Genomic DNA, 24793 nt, shown 5'->3' with positions numbered 1-24793 from the left:
ACCAATCTTTAAATTGGTTTGGTCATCTATGTAAAAATTACATGCTATTTTAGAGTTCACAGACAAATAAAGCATATTATATTTGGTTCTGTTCTTTCCCCAGCACCATCAAGTTGTATTATACTTTTTGGAAAATTCTGGGAGGGAGGGGGTGACTTGAGAGTTTAAATCATGTTGTGTTTTAAATTTTCAATGTTCCTTGTTTTTCTGAGTTCATTTGTGATAGTTATTCTCTCTTTCTCAAGTAATGATCTTCACTTGATGAACTCTGTTTTCTCCGCAGAAATTAATTGTGATTTTGAATGCTCTAGCCCTAAGACTTTAGGGCAAGGAATAAACTCCCAAGCAATTAAGATTTGTTGCATATACAGAGGGTGCCAAAAAAATGTTTACACATTATAAGAAAGGAAAAAAAAACCATTAAAATTGTAATACTCAATATATACCGATAACAAATATGAATACAAGTCACATTTGAGTTCTGCAATGACAGGAGGTGCTCAAAGTGGTTACCATCAGCGTCCAGACACTTCTGGTTATGGTGAACTACTGCTTGAGCAACGCTGACCAAAGTGTCCACTTGTATACATTTTTTGGCACCCCCGGTTTATGTTAGTAATAGCAAAGAACAAAACAAAAACAAAAGTAGTTAAGTCACGCATGTATATGTGCTCGCTCGCTCTCTCTTTCTCTCTCTCTCTCTCTCTCTCACACACACACACTTTTCTCCACACCCTCCACACTGTTCAGCATGGTTCAGTTTGTACACTACTGTATACTAGGCCTTGTGCAACTTAATGAACAATTTACCTTCATTGAATTATCTTTGTCAGCCCAGCAAACTATGGCTCTCAGGCCATATTCTCATAAACGGGCATACTGCCCGTTTTTGTATGTCCCATAAGCTAAGATTGGATTTTATATTTTTAAATGGTTTATATAAAATCAAAAAAAGAATATATCATGATATATAAAAGTTATATGAGATTCAAATTTTAGTGTCTATACATAAAGTTTTATTAGAACACAGCCACGGCCATTCGTTTCCATGTCACCTACAGTTGCTTTCCCACGTACAACAGCAGAGTTGCGTACTTGTGATAGAGACCATATGGCCTGCAAAACCGAGATTATTTACTATGTGGCCTTTTATAGAAAAAGTTTGCTCATCCCTGATCTGGTAATCCAAGTTCTCCTTTCCCTATTCCTTTATTATCCAAGTACTTGTTTCAACTCTCTGTTTCACTGTATTGGTATTAGAAGTAAACTTATCCACGTTTTACAGATAAGGAAACTGAGGACCACAGAGGTTCCGAAAATTAAGGTACTGCTGATACTTTGTAATCGCGATAATGGCAAGTTGTTATAGAATGTTTTTCCTCAGTTTGTTTATACAAACACTGCGAGGCCATGGATCATTTATATATTTTTATGTTCCTTTAGCACCGAGGAGAGTCCTGAGCCTACAGTGCATTCTCAGTATTTGTCAACTGATTGAAATAGCTTATGTTTTTAAAAAATATAGTTTTGGTTGTCATCAAGGCTCAATTCCAATGGATTTTAAACATTGCTCCATTTTAAAGAAAGTTTCCTAGGTTCTCACAAAGTCTCTTGCTTTTCCCCCCATTTTTTCTCCTATGGTAAGATCAGGTAATGTAGAAATGTGCCTTGATGCGAGCAGCACTGAATGATGTCCTTGATCATATTATAAACTTTCATATTTTCTGATACTGTTGTTGACATTGATCAGAGTGAGTTTATCTACCAAATCCATCATTATACAAGTCAATATTTATTGAGCATTGCTCCCTTGCTATGTGCCTTGCCACTGTGTTCCATGTGGGTAACACAGTGGTGATTGTGTGGAAGAGGCCATTGGTGTAATTGGGGTGGTATCAGAAGCAAGGTTCTCTCAGCTACAAAAACCTCCCTTATAATTGAGTTTCTCCCTTTGGGGGATGAACCACTCTTTTCAATGCAGATATTTCTTCAGGGCTAATACATGAGATTGCTATTAGTCACTCACATTTTATTGTAAATTAGTTTGAGGCCCCAATGACAGCTACTGGATAGACTGTTTTGAGGGAATAACAGTTTCGATGCAGGAGGGATGACTTTGGAGCACAGTGTATCGCCAAGGAAAGGCCAATTTGGGTATGATCGGAGAGCAAATGGTATGAGCACCCAGGACCTACTGGGTGTTGGGAGGGACAGATACAGGAAAGAGCAAGGATGAGAAGGCAGAAACCAAGATGACAAGTACTAAAGGCAACCTTTTCCTTTGGTCTTTTCTAGATTAGCTTTCATAGTGTTTCTTTTGTCCATTTTCTTTTTTCTTTTTTGAAATTGTGGTTATAAGTAGACAAAATAATAAAGGTTCAACTATCTCTGTAATGCTTTATCTCCTTTGAAAAAAGATCTGGATCAAATATGGAAAAAATAATATTTAAAAAATCTAGAAGGTGGTTAAATGAATTTTTGATGTATCATTCTTTGTAATTTCCTGTATTTATAAATATCTCATAGTAAATATATACATATAATATTTATTTTATTTTATTTTATTTTTTATTATTAGTTTCAGGTGTACAAAGCAATGTAATAGACATTTATGCCCCTCACAAAGTGATAGCCCCCCCAATCTACTACCCCTCCGACATTGTATACAGCCATTACATTTCCACTGACTTTATTCCCTGTGCTATACTCCGCATCCTGTGACTATATATGTATATAGTTGACATTCATTAATGTTCAGCTTCAGGTGTACACTGCAGTGGACAGGCACCTACACTGTCCCTGAAGTGGTCTCCCTAATAAGACAAGTGTCCATCGGATACCCTACAGAATCTTTACAACATCATTGATTATATTCCCCAAATTGACTTTTGTATCCCCGTGGCAATCTTGTGGTTACTGATTGTGCTTTCTAATTCCCTCACCTTCTCTCTCATCTCCACTCCCCTCCCATTTAGCAACTCTCAGTTTTTCCTCTATGTCTCTGAAACTGTTTCTGATAAGTTTGTTCATTTACTCTTTTCTTTAGATTCCACATATAAGTGAGATCATACGGTATTTGTCTTTCTCTGTCTGACTTATTTCACTTAGCATAATGTTCTCCAGGTCCATCCATATCATTGCAAATGGTAAGATTTCATTCTTCTTTATGGCTGCATAATACTCCATTGTATAAATGTACCACAGTTTCTTAATCCAGTCATTCACCGATGGGCGTTTCCGTTGTTTCCATGCCTTGGCTATTGTGAATAGCACTGCAGTAAACATAGGGGTGCATAAATTTTTTCAAATTAGTGTTTTGGATTTCTCTGGATAGATACCTAGGAGTGGAATTGCTGGGTCATATAAGGTAGTTCCATTTCCAGTTTTTTGAGATACCTCCATACTGTTTTCCATAGTGGCTGCACCAATCTGCAATCCCACTAACAGTGCACAAGGGTTCCCTTTTCTCCACATCTGCGCCAGCACTTGTTGTTTGTTGATATATTGATGATAGCCATTTTGACTGGAGTGAGGTGACATCTCATTGTGTTTTTTATTTGCATTTCTGTAATGATTATTGAGGTTGAGCATTTTTTCTTATGTCTGTTTGCCATCTGTATGTCTTCTTTAGAAAAATGTCTCTTCATGTCCTCTGCCCATTTTTTAATTGGGTTGTTTGTTTTTTGGTGTTGAGTTGAATGAGTTTTTTATAAATTTTGCATATTAATCTCCTATCAGATATATCATTGACAAATATCTTCTCCCATTCAGCAGGATGCCTTTTTGTTTTATTGATGGTTTCCTTTGCTGTGAAAAAAACTTTTTAGTTTGATGTAATCCCATGTTTATTTTTTCTCTTACTTCTCTTGCCTGAGGGGATATATCAGTAAAAATATTACTAAGCGTAATGTCTGCAAACTTTCTTCCTTCCTATATTTTCTTCTAGGAGTTTTATGGTTTCAGATCTTACATTTAAGTCTTTAATCTATTTTGAATTTATTCTTGTATATGGTGTAAGGAGGTGGTCCAGCTTCATTTTTTTTTACCCCAAGGTAAATTCTTGCTTCCATTGTCGTAGATTAAATGACCATCTAGGCATGGATTTATTTCTGGGCTCTCTATTCTGTTCCATTGATTTATGTGTCTGTTTTTATGCCAGTACCATGCTGTTTTGATTACTGTAGGCTTGTAGTATAATTTGATGTCACGTATCGTGATACCTCCTACTTTGTTCTTATTTCTCAAGATTGCCGTGGCTTTCCGGGGTCTTTTATAGTTCCCTATAAGTTTTAGGATTATATATTCTATTTCTGTGAAAAATGTCCTTGGTAGTTTGATAGGAATTGTGTTGAATCTGTATATTGCCTTAGGCAGTATGTTGTCCATTTTCTAAGGTGTGCAAATAGTGGCTCTTGAAAGAGTCCTTAGACATTTTTGGGGTGTGACTAGCCTGAATTCTCTTGGCTCATGCTTACAGTCTACTTTCGCTCTGGAAATCTCCCACCATGTTCCAAGAATTTCGTGGGCACATCTCTCTCCCCATTGATCACAGGGTTGCTTCAACAGCCTTTGTCACCACTTTGTGTGGCCCCCTGAAACTGGACCTGTGACCAAAGAGAGTGACAGTATTCCACTCTTAGGTATTTCATTAAGGGTGTGATCTGGCCTAAGCTGCCCTGAAAGACCCTCTGAATACACACACAACAGTTACTGCAAATCCTTGGAAGAAGTCATGTTTCTGCTTCCTCTGTGTAGTATGCAGTCCACATGTATTCATCACGTTCTCTGGATAAAGGCATAAAAGAATGCTTTACATGCCATGTCATCCTGAATCCTTGCAGGCAACCCTATGAAGTAGGTACTATTTTTTTCCTTCAAACTATATTTGAGGAAAAGGAGAGTGTGTTGGGATTCCATTCAGCTATAGCTAATGGAAAACATGACATACCGTGTTTCCCCGAAAATAAGACGTAGCTGGACAGTCAGCTCTAATGCATCTTTTGGAGCAAAAATTAATAAGACCCGGTAAAATAAGACCCAGTCTTATTTTACTATAATATAAAACCGGGTATAATATAATATAATATAATATAATATAATATAATATAATATAATATAATATAATATTATTATCAGGTCTTATATTATAGTGCCTGAAACAAATAAGGGGTTTATTTTCCTCATGTTATAGAGTGGAAAAGGATGCAGTTCAGGCCTGACATGGTGGGTTCCAGATATCATCAACTCTTCATTTCAGCATCTATAGCATGTAACTTTCTTCCTCTAGTTTGTTGCCTTGTTGTTGTAAGATGGCTGTTCTACCTCTGGCATTGTGTCAGCATTATAGGAAGGAAGAAGAGGAAAGGCTAAAGCAGTGGTTCTCACTCGGGTGTGATTTTGTCCGTAAGGGACGTTTGGCAATATCTGGAGACATGACTGGTCGTGACAACTTGGAGGATGGGTGTTGCTACTGGCATCTAGTGTGTAGAAGCCAAAGATGCTGCTAAACATCCTACGGTCTATAGGACAGCTCCCACAACAAGAATTATCTGGCCCAAGATGTCCGTAGTACTAATGTTGAGAAATTCTGGACTAAAGGCAGAAAGCATATGCCACTGAGTCTCTCCTCTTAAAATGGATTCTTGGAAGTAGAACAAGGACATTGTTGTATGTCACTGGCCAGAATCTCTTTCCACAGTGAACTCTAGCTGCAAAGGAAGCTGGAGGATGCAGCTATTTTTTTGTTGGGTCCATTGTCACCCAGAGCAGAATTAGGGTGTGATAGTAAGGGAAGGACAGGAGAATGGATATTGAGTAGACAATAGGTGGTTGTCGTGTGGAGCCCCTTTCCAGAGGTTTGTGTGAATAAGGGATGCAAATGCATGCACTGGTTAAGGAAAACTCTGGAGTTTTTGATCAGCCACAAGCAGCCTAGGAAATATTTTTTGCAGGACATAATATGCAGTCTGTTATCTATTTATGTCATGGTTTTCTCAGTATTTGCAGTGGGACTTGCCTTTCCTTCTTGTCCATGTAGCCTGGGGGGTAATGGATTTTAGGTCTTCCTCACTAATATTTTACCCTTCAATAAGCCATCAAACTGGTGCTTCGTTTTTTCTATTTTGAAAAAGTTAAAAAGTGATGTGATCACTATTTGCCTTAAAGGGTATATCAGTTAGAGTATATTCAGGAAAATGGATGCCTTTCGAAGTATATCAAGCAGGAGGGTATATAATATGGGAAATTGGAGGCTTATGCAACCATTGGAAGAGCTGAAAAATGAAGGGTAGAGTTTTCCAATGATCTCTGCTGCCCTCACACAGAAGGGGTCTTATGAGAATGTCTGGAAGCTGCTGGCAAAGCGCTGTATCTGCTGTCCTCAGGTACCTTTGTGCCTGCCGGTGGCTACCAACAGCAAATGAATAAATGGTGTCTCCTCTCTTCTACCTTTCAAATTTCCTGTGAGTGCCTCTCATTGGCAGAGTCTAACCTGGTGTCATACCCCATGGGATTTTGGGAGATGTAGTTCTGAAGCTTCTCAGAGAAGAATGGAGAATGGGGTGGGATGGGATGATGTGGAGTTGACAACACACTGTCTGGCAGAGGAGCATTTGAGTTTGAATAAAGGCATACATACATAGTACATTTGGGAAGAAGAGCATTCTTTTTAGATGTTGGCAACGTTGCTACCAGTATTATTACCTTATTTTACCCTGGTGTCCTTGGAAGATGAATAGGGATCCTTTGTATCTCTGTTCTGGCTCTCTTCAAGTCATGATGTTTTTAAATAAATAATAAAAAGGATTCAATAACCAGCATATGCAGTGCGGAAGGTAATATATTCTGTGAAGCTCCATAGTGCAGTGGGGGTCCCAGAGCATGAGGTTTGAAAAACAGTCATAATTCATCAGCGTGCTTCGGAAAGACCAGTCTTCAGAAAACAATTGTGGATGACTCAGCTTGTATATTTCTTTATTTTGGGGGTGACTATCTGGAGCTCTCTATTTGCTATAGTTATGCATGTGACTTGTATTGAGCTGATAAAATACAGTGAAGTATTAAATACAGTGGGGGAAATAATAAAACAGTCTTGAAACAAGTTAGCCCATAGACATATGACATATTATTTGGTGTTCACGGGAGAGTTGTAACCTCTAGTTATCTGGTATCTGGGTCGCATCAGGCTTTCAGTGTAACTCACTGGATTTTGAAGGCAGAATTTGATCTATGCTATATTTGAGTCTCTGGAACAGCAAAACCCATTATGACTATGTCCTACAGCACTTGTAAAATCCTATCTGAGTCTTGAGTTTCAGGTTTCTGCTGATATATTTAATACTTGAATTATTTCAAAGAAGATAAGGAAAATGTACTATCTTATTCTATTTATTTCTTGAGTGAGGAAAATTGAAAGGGACTAAAGGAGAAAAACTCGTTACCATGAACAGTGTGCAAAGGTCATCATTGGTTTTGCTTTGCTGGAATAAAACCAATGTGTTTGGGGTTGCCTGGTGTCTCATGTTGGGTCTTCTGGAGGCAAAGCTGAAGATACGGATTTGTGTGCAAGTGATTTATGATTTATTCAGCGAATGCTCCCAGGAGAAAGCAGCAAGGGAATGGGGGAAGACAGACAGGGAAGGGTGAGAAACAGGCAAGGATGCGATTTCAGGGTAAGTCTCAGCCTTGTCCTGGCAGGAACCCTGGAGTTCAAATTATACCTCACGGTTTATCCCGAATTGTGGCAAAGGAGTGGGGCTCTCATAGTCCTGCTACAGTCAGTCATTAGCTGAGGGCTGCTGGGGTGGGTGTGGGTGTGGGGGCCAAGGTAGATAAACTCCCTAGGGTCTTCCAAGAGTCTCAGGGGTTGGCCATTAGAAAAGAAAAAAAAAACATAGATGCTGGGGAGGGATGTACAGAAGTGATAAAAGGGATTCCATGGGATCTGGGCAGAGCCCTGACAATGTACTTACTCTTTGCGTAAGCTGCTTTTTTGTTTTTGTGAAACCCAGAATCTGGGGAGAGGAGAGAGACACATTTTCATGTGGGACTGTAAAGTTGCTCTAGAGCAGGGGTGTCCAAACTTTTCTCAACGTTTTTCACCAAGGGCCATATGCGGTAAAATACACAAACAGCCGGGCCACTCACTCGAGGTGAAGTACATATTGCGTCACCTGGTTTATTTAAGTAAACTAAATATATTTTTGGAATTTGCTGCGGGCCAATAAAAAATGGATCACAGGCCACAGTTGGCCTGTGGGCCGCAGTTTGCACACCCCTGCTCTAGAGCAAGGGTTGGGAAACTTTTTCTATAAAGAACCAGGTACCGTGTTTCCCTGAAAATAAGACCTAGCCGGACCATCGGCTCGAATGTATCTTTTGGAGCAAAATTTAATATAAGACTGGGTATAATATAATATAATATATAATACCAGGTATAATATAATATAATATAATATAATATAATATAATATAATAATATAATATAATATCGGGTCTTATATTAACTTTTCCTCCAAAAGATGCATTAGAGCTGATGGTCCGGCTAGGTCTTATTTTCGGGGAAACAGGGTAGTAAATATTTGAGGCTTTGTGGGTGACAGGCTTTCTGTACCAAATGGTCAACAACACCGTTGTAGTGCAAAAGCAGCCGTATAGTACACGTAATCGATTGGTCACAGCAGTGTTCCAATAAAACTTTATTTATAAAAAACAGATATGGGGGATAAGGGGCCTAAATTTGACCCAGGGGCCAGAGTTTGCCAGTCCCTGCTGTGGAGGCTCCTTGTATGTGCCCAAGGTGATTTTTCCTTTATCCGTTCCCTATATGCTGCAAAACACAGGGAATAATTAGTATGACTATCAAAAGGATGGTTACAATGCCTCTTAAGTTAGTCTGGACCCCCTACCTCCAATCTTTTTGACATCCTGGCTATCATTCACAGTGTTGCAGATAATCTTGCTGAAGGGTGACTCATCCCATTTTACTCCTGCTAAAAATATTCAGTTCTCTCTTATCTGGAAAGTAAAATTTAGACTCTTTAGTATGGCATTTGGGAATCCCCGTGATCTGGCCCAGGGCATTTTTTTCTGCACTGTTTTCTCCTCTTCACCCCTTGTGCTTTTCTAGTCCAACAACAGCAACTACCTCATCTCGCCCACATGCGCTTTGCTTCCGTCTCCCTGTCTTTGCCCCTGCTGTTTCTTCTCCTGGAGTGTCCTTCTGCTCAGCTCTGCATTTTGAAATCCTAACCATTCTCTAAGACTCATTTTGGGTCCCCTTCTCCATTAACCATTCTCCCCGTGAGGAAATAGTCTCTGCTTTGGACTTTGGTAACAATATTGTCTATTTCTATTAAAACCTTTATTTTATTGATCTTATAATATGTAGTTATTTGCCCCACTCACTATATTTTAGTATTTGTGGGCAGGGGTTACCTGTTTTTCTTTTGTTGTGCCCTTCACAGTGGGTTGCATATAGTAGTTACTATTCAGTAAACGGAGTTTTCAGATGAAGGTTGCATTCCTACATCCTGTGTTTATTAATGATTTAACTGCTGAAACTCTGACATCATTTTCTTTTTCCTTTTTATAGGCAAGAGCTGTTTTGGCAAAAGTTGGCTATCCTGAGTTTATAATGAATGATACTCATGTTAATGAAGACCTCAAGGCAGTAAGTACTAAATTTACTGTATTTTTTTTTTTCTGGCAAGTTTTACTGGCCTCGTGCCTTTCAACTAACCCAAGTCCAAGCAATTAAACCTGGTGGTGCCAGAAAGCACCAACTTTTGATTCATTCCTTGGCTAGATATGAGCCTCAGTATGCCAGGCATATCACAAGATTTAGAGCAGATGCAAAATAAAAGAAGTGTCAGAAGGAATGTATAGTTGAGTGGGTACCATAAAGCAAATGGACTTGGACTCAGCCTAATTTGATCATAAAGAAAAGAATTAAGCAATTTGACTATTTTATAATTAGTGAGCATGTTCTAATGGCGAATGCATGATGTTTGTTGTTAAACAATCTTTATGTGCTTCATTCATATTAAATGACTAGTAATAAATCTGCCTGCTGGGAGTTAACTTCATTAAACTTTATGAGTCTTTGCAAATTAAATCCATATACATATGACTATAATTTATTGTGAGTTGGACTGTATATTTGCAGTAAGTTACTGATGGAGGAAGAGTAATAATTCTTTTTTATTCCAGTATTTGGGGACATGTATTTTTCAGTAGATATATTCATTACAGGCCTTTCTAATCACACCCACTCTTATTTCATTTCCTACAAATTGTTCTGATAAAGAACTTTGATTCCTCACAAAACCCCTATTTTTACCATTCACTAGATTTTGTTGAAAAAGTAGTTTTTTGGAATTCTTTAAATAGCTGTGGTTTTGAGGTGTAGCTCTTTCCTGAAATTGTGGTTTTACACGTTGCATATCTGCAAGCAATCCTAGCTTTGTAGATGAATATCAGAATTTTGCAAGATTATTCAAAAGTGAGAGAAGGCTTTAAGTAGAAAGTTTCTCCATTTGGCTCCAAGATATGGCCTTGCAAAGTATTGATCCAGTTGCTATGGAGGAAGATAATTATGCCTCACAGTATCCCAGCACTCAGACAGCCCATCTTATTATACATTGTTTTGATGCAGAAAAAAAATCTCACTTTATTATGATAATTAAAAATGCTAATGCACTTGACACATTCATATATGTTATCTTTTAAGCCCCACAGTGATCCTATGAAGTAGATGGTGTTTAGCCCCATTTTGCAGAAAAGGATGTAGAGACTCAAAGAAGTTAAGTGATTTCCTCAGCGCCACACAGAGGTCAGACCAGAACTGAAATCTGGGCCCAGGCAGCTCTGCGTGTAATCTGAGAAGGAGTTCTGCAGGGTCCTTGTTACGCAGCTGTGCTGGAAGAACAGAGGAGTGGGTTTGAAGAATTGGTAGGAATTGCTTTCCCAGAGCTGGTTGGAAAGGAGAAGAGAAAGAGGGAGGTCATATTGTCAAGTGGTTAAGAGCACAGGCTTTGGAGTGAATCTGCCTCTTCCTCTTACTAGTTGTTTGGTCTTGTGCAGGTTGTGTAACTTCAGTTAGATTCCCTTTGGTTATCTGGATACTGGAGATAATAGTAACCAACGCGTAGTATTGTTGGGATGATTAAATGAGGTTATATAACATGTAAAAACACTATGTATGGTGCATAAGTTGGCTCTCTATAAATGGTAGCTTTTACCGTGTTTCCCCGAAAATAAGACCTAACCGGAAAATAAGCCCTAGCATGTTTTTCAGGATGACATCCCCTGAACATAAGCCCTAATGCGTCTTTTGGAGCAAAGCTTAGTATAAGACCCGGTCTTATTTTCCGGAAAACACGGTACTTTGTGGATCAGTATAAATGTCACTGCTAAGAAGAGCATCACCAGGGTACAAAGTACCTCAGCAGGAGAACCTGGGTTCCATACTGAATTTCAGAACTCAGTGAATGCAGTACCTTTTGTGAAAAGAAACCAGATGTCAAACAGGATGCAGTGTTAGGTATGTTTCCTCGTTTGTCCAGGGCCTGAACTGCAGCCATTAGACACCAAGATTTTTAAGAACTTTTGTGAAGAAAGGGCTTTCATCTGACTCATTGCCAAAGCGGACACAATTACACTCAAGAGTTTCTAACAGTTTAAAAAACAGATGGTGAAAATAATCCAAATACATGAAATAAAAATACATTTGTATTCAGAGTCTGATAGAGAAAATGAATAAAACCCAACCCGAAAATAGGTAACGGATGCTTGATGTGATAGTAATAGTGGCACTGAGGTTAATAGCAAAAGGACTCGAGTTTTGCAGGTACACAATGGGACTGTGTTTTCAGTTTCGAGGAACATGTAGATAAGGACTACTATACGGCCTACGAGAAATTTCTGGTTACGTAAGCTCTGAACATGAGAGGCTTTTACAAATGAAAAACAGCTTACTTCATTTGACACAAGTGAAGATATGATTCATCAGGTAAAAATGCAAAAGGAAAGAGGATAGAGATTAGGTAATGGATCAGATGAAGGTCAGGGAGAAAGGTGAAAAACTGAAGTTGGGCCCATGTGGAGATAAGAGCAAATGGAAAAGAACTGAGAGGCAAATGTAAAGAATTAGAGAAAAAAAATTTTTTTCCCTCCAAGGATGACAAGGTAAACCGAGATAACCAGCAAAGTCTTTCTGAACAACAACCTTTCTGTGGTCTTTGAAAAGGGCAAGAAGAAAGGAAATGCCCTTTACGTGAACCGCCAATAGCATATAGGAAAGCCTACTAGTTGGCCTAGAAAGGTAGATGTCAGTCCCTTTTCAAATTAGCCTTACTCAGTATTCCTTCATTGATCCTTGATGGAAATAAACTCAAGAATGAGTTAAAACCAATTTTGTTTTTTGATATATATTTTTAATTTATTGGGGTGACAATTGTTAGTAAAATTACTTAGATTTCAGGTGTAAAATTCTGTATTACATCATCTATAAATCCCATTGTGTGTTCACCACCCAGAGTCAGTTTTCCTTCCATCACCATATATTGGATCCCCTTTACCCTCATCTCCCACCCCCCACCCCTTTACCCTCTGGTAGTCACTAAACTATTGTCTGTGTCTATGAGTTTTTGTTTCTCATTTGTTTGTCTTGTTCTTCTGTTGTTTTTGGTTTATATACCACATATCAGTGAAATCATATGGTTCTCTGCTTTTTCTGTCTGACTTATTTCGCTTAGCATTGTACTCTCAAGATCCATTCATGTTGTCACAAATGTTCCTATATCATCTTTTCTTACGGCCGAATAGTATTCCATTGTGTATATATACCACAGCTTCTTTATCCATTCATCTATCGAAGGACATTTTGGTTGTTTCCACGTCTTGGCCACCGTAAACAAAGCTGCAATGAACATTGGAGCCCACGTGTCTTTATGTATAAATGTTTTCAGATTTTTTTGGTAGATACCCAGGAGAGGGATTGCTGGGTCATATGGTAATTCTATTCGTAATTTTTTGAGGAACCTCCACGCTGCCTTCCATAACGGCTGCACCAGTCTGCATTCCCACCAACAGTTGCATGAGGGTTCCTTTTTCTCCACAGCCTCTCCAACACTTGTTACTATTTGTCTTGTTGATGATAGCCATTCTAACTGGGGTGAGGTGATATCTCATTGTGGTTTTTATTTGCATTTCTCTGATGATTAATGATGTTGAGCATTTTTTCATTAGTCTATTGGCCATCTGTATGTCCTCTTTGGAGAAAACAGGAGTTTTCAGATTCCCAGCTGCTGCATTCTAGAACAGAGTAAAAGGGTGGGCACATATCTGAGAGACAAAAGGTAAACGATCGGCACCATTAGGTACTTCACTCATTCTTGTGAAAGCCGGTGGAGAATTGCAGTAGGGACTAAAGTCAGAATCACAGCTGACCTAGGAGAATTGAATATGGGTAATTTTTCAGAAAAAATCAATGTTTCTGGTGAATAATACACATGTACATACGTAAACATATAAATATGCATATAGAGATACATAGATATTACATGAACTCACATAACATTCTCTGGGGTAGGTCTTGGTCTGCTCCGGCGAGTGGAGCACTCACGTGTGTGTGTGTGTGTGTGTGTGTGTGTGTTTGGTGTGTTTTGTGGTGTATAAATGACAGAGAGTGCTACTGCCACTATGCAAGAATGGGGTGATGTTTAGGTGGAACGCTCCAGAAAGATACGTTGTTAAAATATTGGAATAATTTTGAATTCTGGTAAAAAATCAAAGCATTGCCTTCGGCTCTCCCAAGTGATTTCTGGCCACCATGGCCCTGGAGAGCTAAGAGTGGCACAGAAGTGACGTGCCCACCAACCTGCCATCCAACCCTCCATCACTGCCACACACTGGCCTTCTTCTAGAGCCCTCCACGGGCCAGAGCAGACCAAGACTTCCCTGTGTTCCTGTTGTTGGCAACAGGGGGCATCTAGTTTCATCGGGTTTTTGGCTGGTATGTGCTAACTATTGCTACCTCAGAGTCACGCTTACATGGCTGCTGTAGGAACTGCATTTTCCACAGTGTCCCACATATGTAGGTTGTTAAATATTTTGAACATCACCCTTGTACGTAGGTATGTGTGAGTGTGTGTGTGTATGTATATACTACTTACGGGCCAAGCCATCTGCATACAACAGTCTTGCATGTTACTTTGCTATTTAAGGGAAAACGTAAATATAAAATCTGGATCCATTAAGGATTCAGAAAATTATTTGAGTGTCTAATATAAAATATTTCTTATACATCATTTGGACATATGTCCGAACATCTTTAAATGGCTTTAACATAAACAAATAGTATTCTAGAATCTATACTTCCTATTGGCTTATGTAGTGTTTTATCAACACATACTTACTGATTCTACAGAGAAGCTGAGCACACTTCTTTGTTCTGCCCTTATTACGTGTTCCTCACCTTTGGCTGGGAGAATAGCTTTATTTTTCTATTTAGTCTGTGGCATTTGGTGCTTGGCATCCAGGATAGGATTTCCAAGAAGAAAAATTCAGATTCCCCTAAATTTTATGATCTGTTCCGAGGAACAGCTATTCCTAGGAAATGACAGGAGAACCCCAGTTAGTTCTCCAGAGGTCACTCAATTGAAAAGTGAGGACATGGAATTGATTGAAAGTCATTTTCAACTTGACCTAGATTTTCACCAGTAACTGAAAGGACTAGAAGCTTTCAAGTCAATTATTGTCTCTTGCAGAGTTTAAACATTTTTTCAAGATTATAAGTGTTTTTAAAATATTCATGTGCATTCATTCTTGTTGCTATATTTAGAATAAGCAGGACTTCCCCAATGCTTGCTGAGTTTCATAATTTTTTCTCACTCAAGGGCCTACTGAAATATTGGAAATTATCAAAGTATTATCACATGGTGGAAAATTTGGAAAAGAGAGAAAAAGAATGAAAAAGCACCCATATATTGGTACTTAAACATAATACATGCTTTGTTTCAGTGTGTTATTTTTCTCTCTCTCTCTTTTTGTATAGTTGTAATTAATGTTTATATATGATTTTGTATACTGACCTTATTACCATTATTTTAATAGCTGTATGATTTAAGAAAACGGTACCATGATTTATTTAATCACTGCTTCTCCTCCCACTGTGATTTTTACCTTCTCCTTCCCTGTACTCTTTCTATTAAATCACTGGTTTGCTTATTAGGACCAATGAAAATAACAGTGAAGTAGGAGCCTAATGATTAGGACTGTATGGCTTTGCTGAGTTCCTAATCTCTCTAGCTGTTTCCTATCTATCACATGGAAATAACAGCGGCTGGCCCTTCCCTACCCCCAAATACTTAACCTGTCTTACAGGAAAAAGTAAAATTTGTCCCCTATTACCTGTGACTACCATTAAATAAACGGAATAGATCAACTAAACCAGGCTAAGAAAACAGCAAATATTGTTTAATAAAACAACTTTTAAATTGTTCTTCTAAACATGGGTAAGCTTTTGGCAAACTGTAATTACTTACTCTGAGTTTGGTCCCCATCATTATTTTCATGGTTGTGTGGTAGGACTATTTCTTTAAAGTATTTTTAGATGTGGGACTCTTCTTTAGAAAAGTTTTGGATGGTTTTTTATTTGATATCTGTAGAAAAACCTGAATGTCAAGTTTTTTCTTTTTTGTTTGCTTTTCAGAAGAACAGGAAAATCTCACAAATAGCAACCTCTTCTGAAAGTTAACAACTGACCCTACTGATATTACAAAAAAAAAAAAAAGTTAATATTTTTGAAGGAAATTCCTTTGGGAGAATTTCTGGAAAGTGTTCTGAACCCAAGAACACATCTGAATTTCCTATTAGTTATAATCATATTCTGAAAGTTCTGGCAGAGCTGTCTTGGGTCCAAAAGCTGAAAAAGGATAAGAGTTGAACATTGGACACATTTTTTTTTTTAACTATACAATCTAGGAATGCATTAGGATTGCTACATGAGGTTGCTTCCTAAAACAAGGAGCTTACGCTATTTCTTCTGAGGCTGAGTATAAATGTCTTAAAATACAATTGATTGTAAGATTTCTTTTTAGTATGAAGCATCTCAAAAGTTGGAAAAATATGTAAATCATATTTTGAATACGTCTAGCTTTAACAAATATTAAAATACTAACTTTATACATACACACACTTTTTTTTTTGTTTTTTATGAAGAATTATATTCCATTTAATTTAAATGCTTTTTAAAAAAATTTATTGGGGTGACAATTGTTAGTAAAATTACATAGATTTCAGGTGTACAATTCTGAATTAATAAAACAGATACATTGGAAACTTTTTGGGTACTCGTCCTTGACCTAATGTCTTTCCTCATTGCCTACCTCCTTCCCTAGATATAAACACTAGTTTGAATTCCATGTTTATCATTCCAATCCATTTCTTTATGCTTTTGCAACATAGGTACAACATACAGTACGATTTTACATGTTTGAAAACTTTAAATTCTCTCATACATACAACTTGTCTTATTCATTCAGCATTGCTTTTGAGATTATTTCATGCTCACACATACAGACCATTTGTTTAAACTGCTCTATTGTTTTCCATTATGTGACTATACTACAATTTATCAGCCACTCTTGTAAGGATTGAGGGACAATTTAAAGTCATATCTTTATAACTTGTTGGCCAAGTAAAACACCAAGGATGCCAGGAATTGATACTTTCATTCCTGCCTTTTTCCCCCGGTGACTTTAGTTATTTGACTACTTTCTTTATATTTTGGCTTGGCCCCCTGCAAAAATTGTTAAGATGAATCACTAACAAAAGCTACTCTACAGACATAATGAGTATTCACTATGTTAACAGAAAAAATAAACCTGAGTCAGACATTGGCCAACAAATATGCTATCAAGTCTATAAGCATCAAGTTGTATATATACATTCATATCTGTACTGTAATGCCTGTGGGTTTCATATACATTCACTTGCTATATTTTAATTTTTGCTTTTAAAAGTCTCCATGGTTTAAATTTACAAAAATATTACCGCTAATAAGAATTTCATTACTTTTGGTTATTTGTTTATTCAAATGTGTATTTTTCTTATTTTATTTGGTACAGTAATATATTTTAAAACCAAAGCATTAGAGATCATTACAAACCATTGCTTTCACTGTTACACAGATATTATTTACAATATTTAGATTAAGCACTGCTAGTTTTGTAGAGAGAGTGCCTGTAAAATTGAAACTGTCTACCATTCTTCCAAAAAAAGAAAAGGAGTCAAGAGTCAATTATGTCTGTTTTCCTAGTTTCATAGATAACATTGTTGTGAGTCATCAACTTCCTGTTTTTCTATGCAAGCTGTAATCTGTGATTTGCTTCTGTAATTTCATTATTTTTTAGTGACCAGAGCATTTTTTGAGTGTTAATAGACAAATTCTATTAATAATCATATTATTCTAGTGACTCCATTGTGCTTGGGGTGGAAAATAAGTCTCTGAATTGCTTTCCTTGTTTTTTCTTTCGTAAACAAATGCCGATTACAGTAAATTGGATTTTAACATTTGACTAAATCATCATCTGTAAGCTAAATGAGATTTCATTTGACTAAACTGAATGTTATTAGAAGAACCTATGTGACAAATAAAGTATATATTTTAGAAAAAAAATCAAGGACTCGTAGGCTGAGAAATTTCAAACCTAAGATAATATGTCCTGTAAGGGTTAGAGTAGATTTGCCAATTATAAAGCAAATGAAATACATTGTAAATTACTGCAGCTTCTCTCTCTTTTTTTAATGTGATCCAGAAATGACCATATTGATTTTTGAAATTTTTATTTTAAAAGAAAATCACTGAAATTAAATTTCATGTCTTTGTGCATACTGGGTTAACCGGTAATGGCTGAGAGATGCAGCTTCTCTATTGATTGCTCATTTGTGCACTGAAGTCTTTTGTCAGAACCGTCTCTTCTCTGCACTTAGAACAATGATCATTGTGGTTTGTTTCATTCAGATCAAGTTTTCAGAATCTGACTACTTTGGCAACGTTCTGCAAACCCGCAAGTATTTAGCACAGTCTGATTTCTTCTGGCTGAGAAAAGCTGTTCCAAAAACAGAGTGAGTAAAAAAAAATAAAATAAAATAAAGTGAAATAGATAAATATGTTGGTGGGAAGTAGAGTCTGTTTGGATCAAACTTTGTAATTCCCCTCAAGTCAGAGTAGCTGGCTTGCCACTTATCTTGGTTTGGCAAAATCTGTGTTATGTTTTGGCAACTCTTATTTCTGGTATTATACGAATGAGTTTTTCAATCTAATTATTGCTCCCCCACTCCTAGCATCAATGCATATCAAAAGAAGCGTATTAGGATGCAAATGTTCAACTCGTAACTTGTTATGAATATACGAGGTGTGATCACAAAATATGGTGAATGTTCAAATAAAAAAATTATCACAATAAAAGGCACATTGCCATTAATTCCCCTTAAAATACTCCCCCTTTCTTCAAATACACTTATCCCATCGTTCTTGTCACTTTCTGAAGCAGTTCTGGAAGTCCTCTTTCGTGAGTGTCTTCACAAGCGTTTAAGAAACGATGTGCGTAGAAAATGGCCTGAGAAATGGGCAAACGGTTTCATCCTCCATCATGACAACGCTCCACATCACATTGCTTCTGGTATGGCAATTTGTGTCAAATAAAAACATTACGGTGTGCTTTCATCCACCTTATTCACTGGATCTGGCACCGTGTGACTTATGGCTCTTCCCCGAAGTCAAAATGGTTCAGGACATCGATGCAGCCACGGCAGCACAACTGAAAACATGAAAGAGGACTTCCAAAACACCATATATACAGAGGGTGCCAAAAAAATATATACACATTTTAAGAAAGGAAAAAACTATTAACATCGTAATGCTCATGTATACCGATAACAAAAGATGATTACAAGTCACGTTTGACTTCTGCAATTATAAGAGGTGCTCAAAGTGGTTACCATCAGCGTCCAGACACTTCTGATTATGGCAAACTACTGCTTGAGCAACGTTGACAAAAGTGTCCATTTATATACATTTTTTTGGGCACCCACACACACACGTATATACATACATACATACACAGGGGGTGCCAAAAAAATGTATACGCATGGCTTCTATTCATCTTTTGTTATCAGTATATATTGAGTATTACAATTTTAATAGTTTTTTTCCTTTCTTAAAATGTGTATACATTCTCTCTCTCTCTCTCTCTCTCTATATATATATATATATAATCATATATATATATATAATCATATATATATATATATATATATATATATATATATAATCTCTCTAGCTCTGTTTCCTATCTATCACATGGAAATAACAGTGGTTGGCCCTTCCCTACCCCCAAACACTTAACCTGTCTTACAGGAAAAAGTAAAATTTGTTCCCTATTACCCGTAATATACACACACACACACACAGACATATATAATTATGCAGTAAGTAGAGGAGGTAATATTTGTTGAGGTAATGAGTGTCAGAGAACTGATAGCTCTGTTATTTTCCTCTAATAGTAGTTACAATGTATTCCCCTTCTTCCTAGCTTCCTGTAGGACCTTTCCCTATAGGTAAGAAAGGTACCCTTGGAACTTTTGAGGCCAGGATCAACCATGATTTCCTTCCCTAGCAAAATGTGTGATGATGATGGTGATAATGATGATAGCAGCTAAGAATTATGTTTTTATCGTGTGCCAGGAAGTGCTTTACATGTTTTAATTCATTTTATCCTCATGTCAATTCCGTGAGGTCTAGGTACTATTTATTATCCCCGTTTTACAAATGAATAGAGGCTTTCAATTGAGAAATTCTCAGCTTCGGTTTAGATTACTTTTTGTTCTTGCCTGCTGGTACTTTTGACTCTGTTTTGCTATACCTCACTTCTCCAATGTGTTTTTGTCTCTGTTCTCCAGATTGGATAATTTCTATCGATTTACTTTCAAATTCATTGATTGTTTCTTGTGCATTCTCAAATATGATATTGACGCATCTGACAAATTTTTCATTTTGATTATCTAACTTTTCAACTCCAGAATTTCCATTTCGTTGTTTTCTTAGTTTTTATTTTTCTGCCGTGATTCTTTATTTGTTGAATCGTTGTCATCATATTTCATTAATTCTTTGAATATAGTTTATTTTCATTCTTTGAATGAATTTATAATGGCTGCTTTCAAGTCTTTGCTAAATCCAACATCTGGGCTCACTCAGAGTCAGTTTTTATGGATTGCTTTTTTTTTGTTTTACACTATTTCTTTGCGTGGTACAATATTTTTTGTTGTTGAAAATGACATTTTATTTATTTTTAAAAATTATTTCTTTTAGTTACAGTTGGCATTCAATGTTATATTAGTTTCAAGTGTACAGCATATGATTAGACATTTACATAATTTATGCAGTGATTCCCCTCTCCCTGAATTGAAAGTGGTGTTTTAGATAATGTAGCAACTGTGGATTCTGATTTCTTTTTCTGAAGTTTTTTTTAAAAGTAACTTTCCTGGACTTACACTGCAGAATCTGTCTCCACTATAGTATGCAGCTGTGGATGTCGCTGCTCATTTTTCAAATTCTTATTTTTGTTTTTTAGCCTCACTTCCTAAAGTTTGTCCCTGTATCTGTATAATTTAGTGCTTAGGGGATCAGGACAGAGCTTGCGCTCCAGCACCTCTAGCCTGTAGGGCTTCTGTCCTCTGCCAGGTGGTCTGTGTGGGGGTTTGGGAGCACATTCAAAATTGCAACCAATTCTTAGTCAGCACTGGATTTCAGTTCCTTCTGAGCTCTCTCTGGTTTCCTCTGTACATGTGCCTAGTTTTCCCGTCAGTCAAGGAGACGTGGAGAGGTTATGTCACCCTTCTATGACTCTTTCAGCTCCAGGATCTCCCTTTTAAATTTCTGGCTGGTCCATTGCTCTCCCAATGGGAACTAGAACTTCAGGCTAGCAAAGCTGAGGGTTTTCCTCGTTTTTTTTTTTTTTTTTTTTTTTTTTTTACGAAGTTCACCGCTTTTAACTGATAAAGCTGCAGGTTTTCGCTCTCACTCTGAATTGAGTCTGCCCACTGTGGCAGCAAAGCGGCTGATTTGCCAACCAGCCCTATCCTAACAAAACTAAGTTCTCACTGGTGGAGCTGGGATGCATGGGAGCAGTTTCCGACAAGGCTTACAGACTCCTATTGTACTTACTTCCAGCTCTAGCAGTTTTTCAAAATTCAACCTTTTGATTGTTTGCCTTTGATCAATTCTCAGAGCCCTAAAATGGTTGTTTGTTGACAGTTTTGTCCAGTTTTACACTTGATTTTTGTGGAAAGGATTTGTTGATCTTTTCATAACATCATAGCTGGAAGCCTGGCTTTGATGACCCTTTTTTTTTCATGGGCCACTTTTTAACCTTGACATATTCTGGCCTCCAGATATTTGGCTAGCTCTTTTTATCCTCTCTGGGTCTCTAGTTACTCTTCCTTTGTACTCCCTGCTCTTCTGGCCTGTAGAAACTCTAGGTCCCATACTCTCCCTTGGCTTAAGCTTTGATTACTGCCTCTCCCTCTTAGCCACGACTCCTCTCTTCTGCCCTTCAAACCCTCCTACAACACACACCCACAAAGTTAGTTAAAAGTGTTTGACTTAAGGAGAAGGCCTAAAGCTGAACCACTCCCCTAGCCATACCTGATTCCAATCAAAAGCACAAAGGAAGAAAGCAGAAGGCTTTAGAGGTTCTTTGGAAATGGCACATAACTGGTTTCGAGTCATCTGCTCCATTGTCCTTGGTTATTTCCTTGTATCCAGTGTCTCTCAGTCCATCTCTCCTATTTCATTTCCAACTTAAATTATTCAGTAGTAATTTTAGATTTAGGGTCCTAAAACTAGCTTCTCAAATCCAATGTGTTTAACAAATGGTTTCCAAAACCCCACTGAGCATCTACGTATAGTATGGTAGTCACAGATCTATGTGTGTCATCCTGCCCTTTCAATCAGTTCAAGCTCTTTTTTTTTTTGCAACTTGTGGGAAATTCAAGGGTCTTACCAGTATTTCTGTGACTTTTCAGGGTCTTCTCATGGATTCCTCCATATTAGAGATGTTGCCAAGTTAATTCTTTAGTTTCAAAATGATGTTACTCATTTGGGTGTGTAGCAAAGCCTGGGTTGCTAATTGAAAAACTCCTAACTAAATGTGTCATCTTTAACATCGTGAAATACTGATAGGTTGTCAGATTCTAATGGCCTTCACTATTTCTAATATTTTATTCATGCCTTGGAAAAATACTGGCTGACTTTGTGGGCTAGGGTAAACTGTATGATTTGCATAGTTTTCTTCTCTGTCAGTGAAAACAAATGCCTCTTTCAGAAGGACATTAAATTGGTTAATGTTTCTGGAAAGTTCTTCAGGAATGAAAATCAGTACGATGCTAGTAATTCTTCTTTCCTCAGACTATTTATCTATTTCAGGGAAAGCAACATTAAGAAATTTAAGGTCTTCTTTGCCCAGTAAAGTGACATAATGGTTAAGTTTTTAAAGAAATTTCGGGTTGGTCTTTTTCAGGCATGGTAGGTAATTTTAGCTTCATGATACCCATTGACTTTAATCGACATCTTTTAGGTCTGAAAATCCATGAGTTAATCGAGTTGGGATGGTTTTGGAGTAGCTCCACTACACTAGTTTACTTCGAACAGCACATCATGAATATATTTCCACAAAGCCCTGAAATAACATTTTGCTTCGTTGTGAGTATAGGGTATAGATACCCTTTATCTTTCGTTCTCATGGAATCCATTTTAGCTGCACTAATGTACATTAAGAAGTTTCTAATGTGGAGGTAAATGTTAGCAAGACTGAAATTAATGGTGGTCGTCCCTGAAGGTACATATTTAGGGTTGGTTCTCAAAATTGTCACTTCATCAAGCTTGCTTAAAAATAGAGGATTTACTTTATTTCTCAGCTTGAGTTGAAAGTAATTTGTTTCCCTCAGGATCCCCTTTCTTTGACAGAAATGATTTTAAGCCAGTTTCCCTATTAACTCATTCTCATTCTACTGTGACTAAACATGCCTGGATTTTCCTCTTCTGTCTTTTGAAAGGTGTATAAAAATACACCAAATGTCTATACAAATTATGGTCCTGCCCAGAATTTTTATTTGCAAAAGCATTATCTGTAGCATGTAATGGCATGGATATAATCTATAGGATATTAGAAATAAAGCAATAAGTAATCTATGATTTTTTAAATAAATACTTTGTTTTCATTTTTATTGGGAAATATTGGGGGAGAGTATGTTTCTCTAGGGCCCATCAGCTCCAAGTTGTCCTTCAATCTAGTTGTGGAGGGCGCAGCTCAGCTCAAAGTCCCGTTGCCATTTTCAACCTTTAGTTGCAGGGGGTGCAGCCCACCAACTTTGTTGTTAAGAGCTCGCATTCTAACCATCTGAGCCATCCGGCCCCCCCTCTGGAAGCTCAGCGGCAGCTCGCTGTCTTCAATCTAGTTGTGGAGGGCGCAGTTCACTGGCCCATGTGGGAATCGAACTGGCAACCTTGTTGTTAAGAGCTCGTGCTCTAACCAACTGAGCCATCTGGCCACCAAGTACTCTATGATTTTTACATTCTATGTTCCTTAGACTATTTTTAAGAGTTGCTAGGTAAAATGTAAAACTTTAGTCTGATATATACCTATTTTATAGGGTCCAAAAAATCAGGGTCTTTTCCTTTAGATTATTGTATTTCAGTATTACAGTCCTTTTATGTATCCCGTTGTCCAGTATAGTTTCATCCCCGTATATTTTTGAATTTAAAATTTATATGAGACCTCTTCCGACCTTGTCCACTAAATCCTCCCCCAAACAAAAATTGTAGGAGCACCCTAAGGCATAATAAGAAGAACTTAAAGCACATGAATGACATTGTTTGTTTATTCAAATAGATGTATATGTAGCAATAAAGTCACTTAAATAGATTTAGTGGTCTCCTCCTCTGCGCATACCACTTGGACAATCGTCTTAGCCCATAAGGAACTTAAAATCTTGTTGGGAGATAAGTTGTGCGAACTCAGTGCCTTCAAGTGCCCATGAGATAACAAATGTTGACTCGGACAGGCGTAAATGGTAGGCAGTGGTGGAGACTTGGGGAACGAGTGACTGCACACCTCATTTAAGGAAATTCCAATTTAATACTTTTTAAAACCATTGTGTTGGGCAAATGAAACATTTTTATGGGAAAATTCAACCTATTGGGTAGGACTTAGTCTACGGACAGCCAACATTTCAGTGTTTTAGTTATCTACTACTGTGTAACAAGCCACCCTAAAATTTTGAGTGTTAAAACAACAGTAATTATTTGTTTTTCTCTCTCGTGGCTCTGGAGGTCACCAGGCTCAGCTGGGTGGTTCTTGCTCATGGTCTTTCATGTTGTCGCTGCCAGATAGTGACTGAGACTAGAGTCATGTGGGAGCCTTCCTCTCTCAGATCTAGTGGTTGATGATGGCTATTCGCTGGAATGCCTACTATAGCCTCCCTGTGGGCACTGGGCTACTCTATAGTATGCTAACTGAGCAAGAAACTTCAAAGAGCAAGTTTCCTGAGAAAGAGAGGGGGCGACAGGGCGCATGTGTGCACACCCCAGGGGAGGTTGTATCGCCTTTAACTGCCTAGCATTGGTAGGCGTGCAGTGTCATTTCCACTGCATCATATGTTTTAGCAGTGAGTCACTGAGGCCAGCCCATAATTAAGAGGAGAGGGATTTAGACTGCACCTCTTCTTGGGA

General features: G+C 37.7%; 1 protein-coding gene across 1 annotated transcript in view; it reads left to right on the top strand.

Moving 5' to 3' along the window:
* Positions 1-24793, top strand: part of PHEX (phosphate regulating endopeptidase X-linked) — a 196210-nt gene that overhangs the window by 115630 nt on the left and 55787 nt on the right. Inside the window, exons 13-14 of the mRNA XM_033118058.1 lie at positions 9593-9670; positions 18026-18129. Of these exons, the coding sequence (XP_032973949.1) occupies positions 9593-9670; positions 18026-18129 (182 nt within the window). The remainder of the gene's footprint in view (positions 1-9592; positions 9671-18025; positions 18130-24793) is intronic.

This window comes from Rhinolophus ferrumequinum, chromosome X, assembly GCF_004115265.2.
Source record: "Rhinolophus ferrumequinum isolate MPI-CBG mRhiFer1 chromosome X, mRhiFer1_v1.p, whole genome shotgun sequence".
NCBI lineage: Eukaryota > Metazoa > Chordata > Mammalia > Chiroptera > Rhinolophidae > Rhinolophus > Rhinolophus ferrumequinum.
This window is presented reverse-complemented; position numbering and strand designations above follow the sequence as displayed.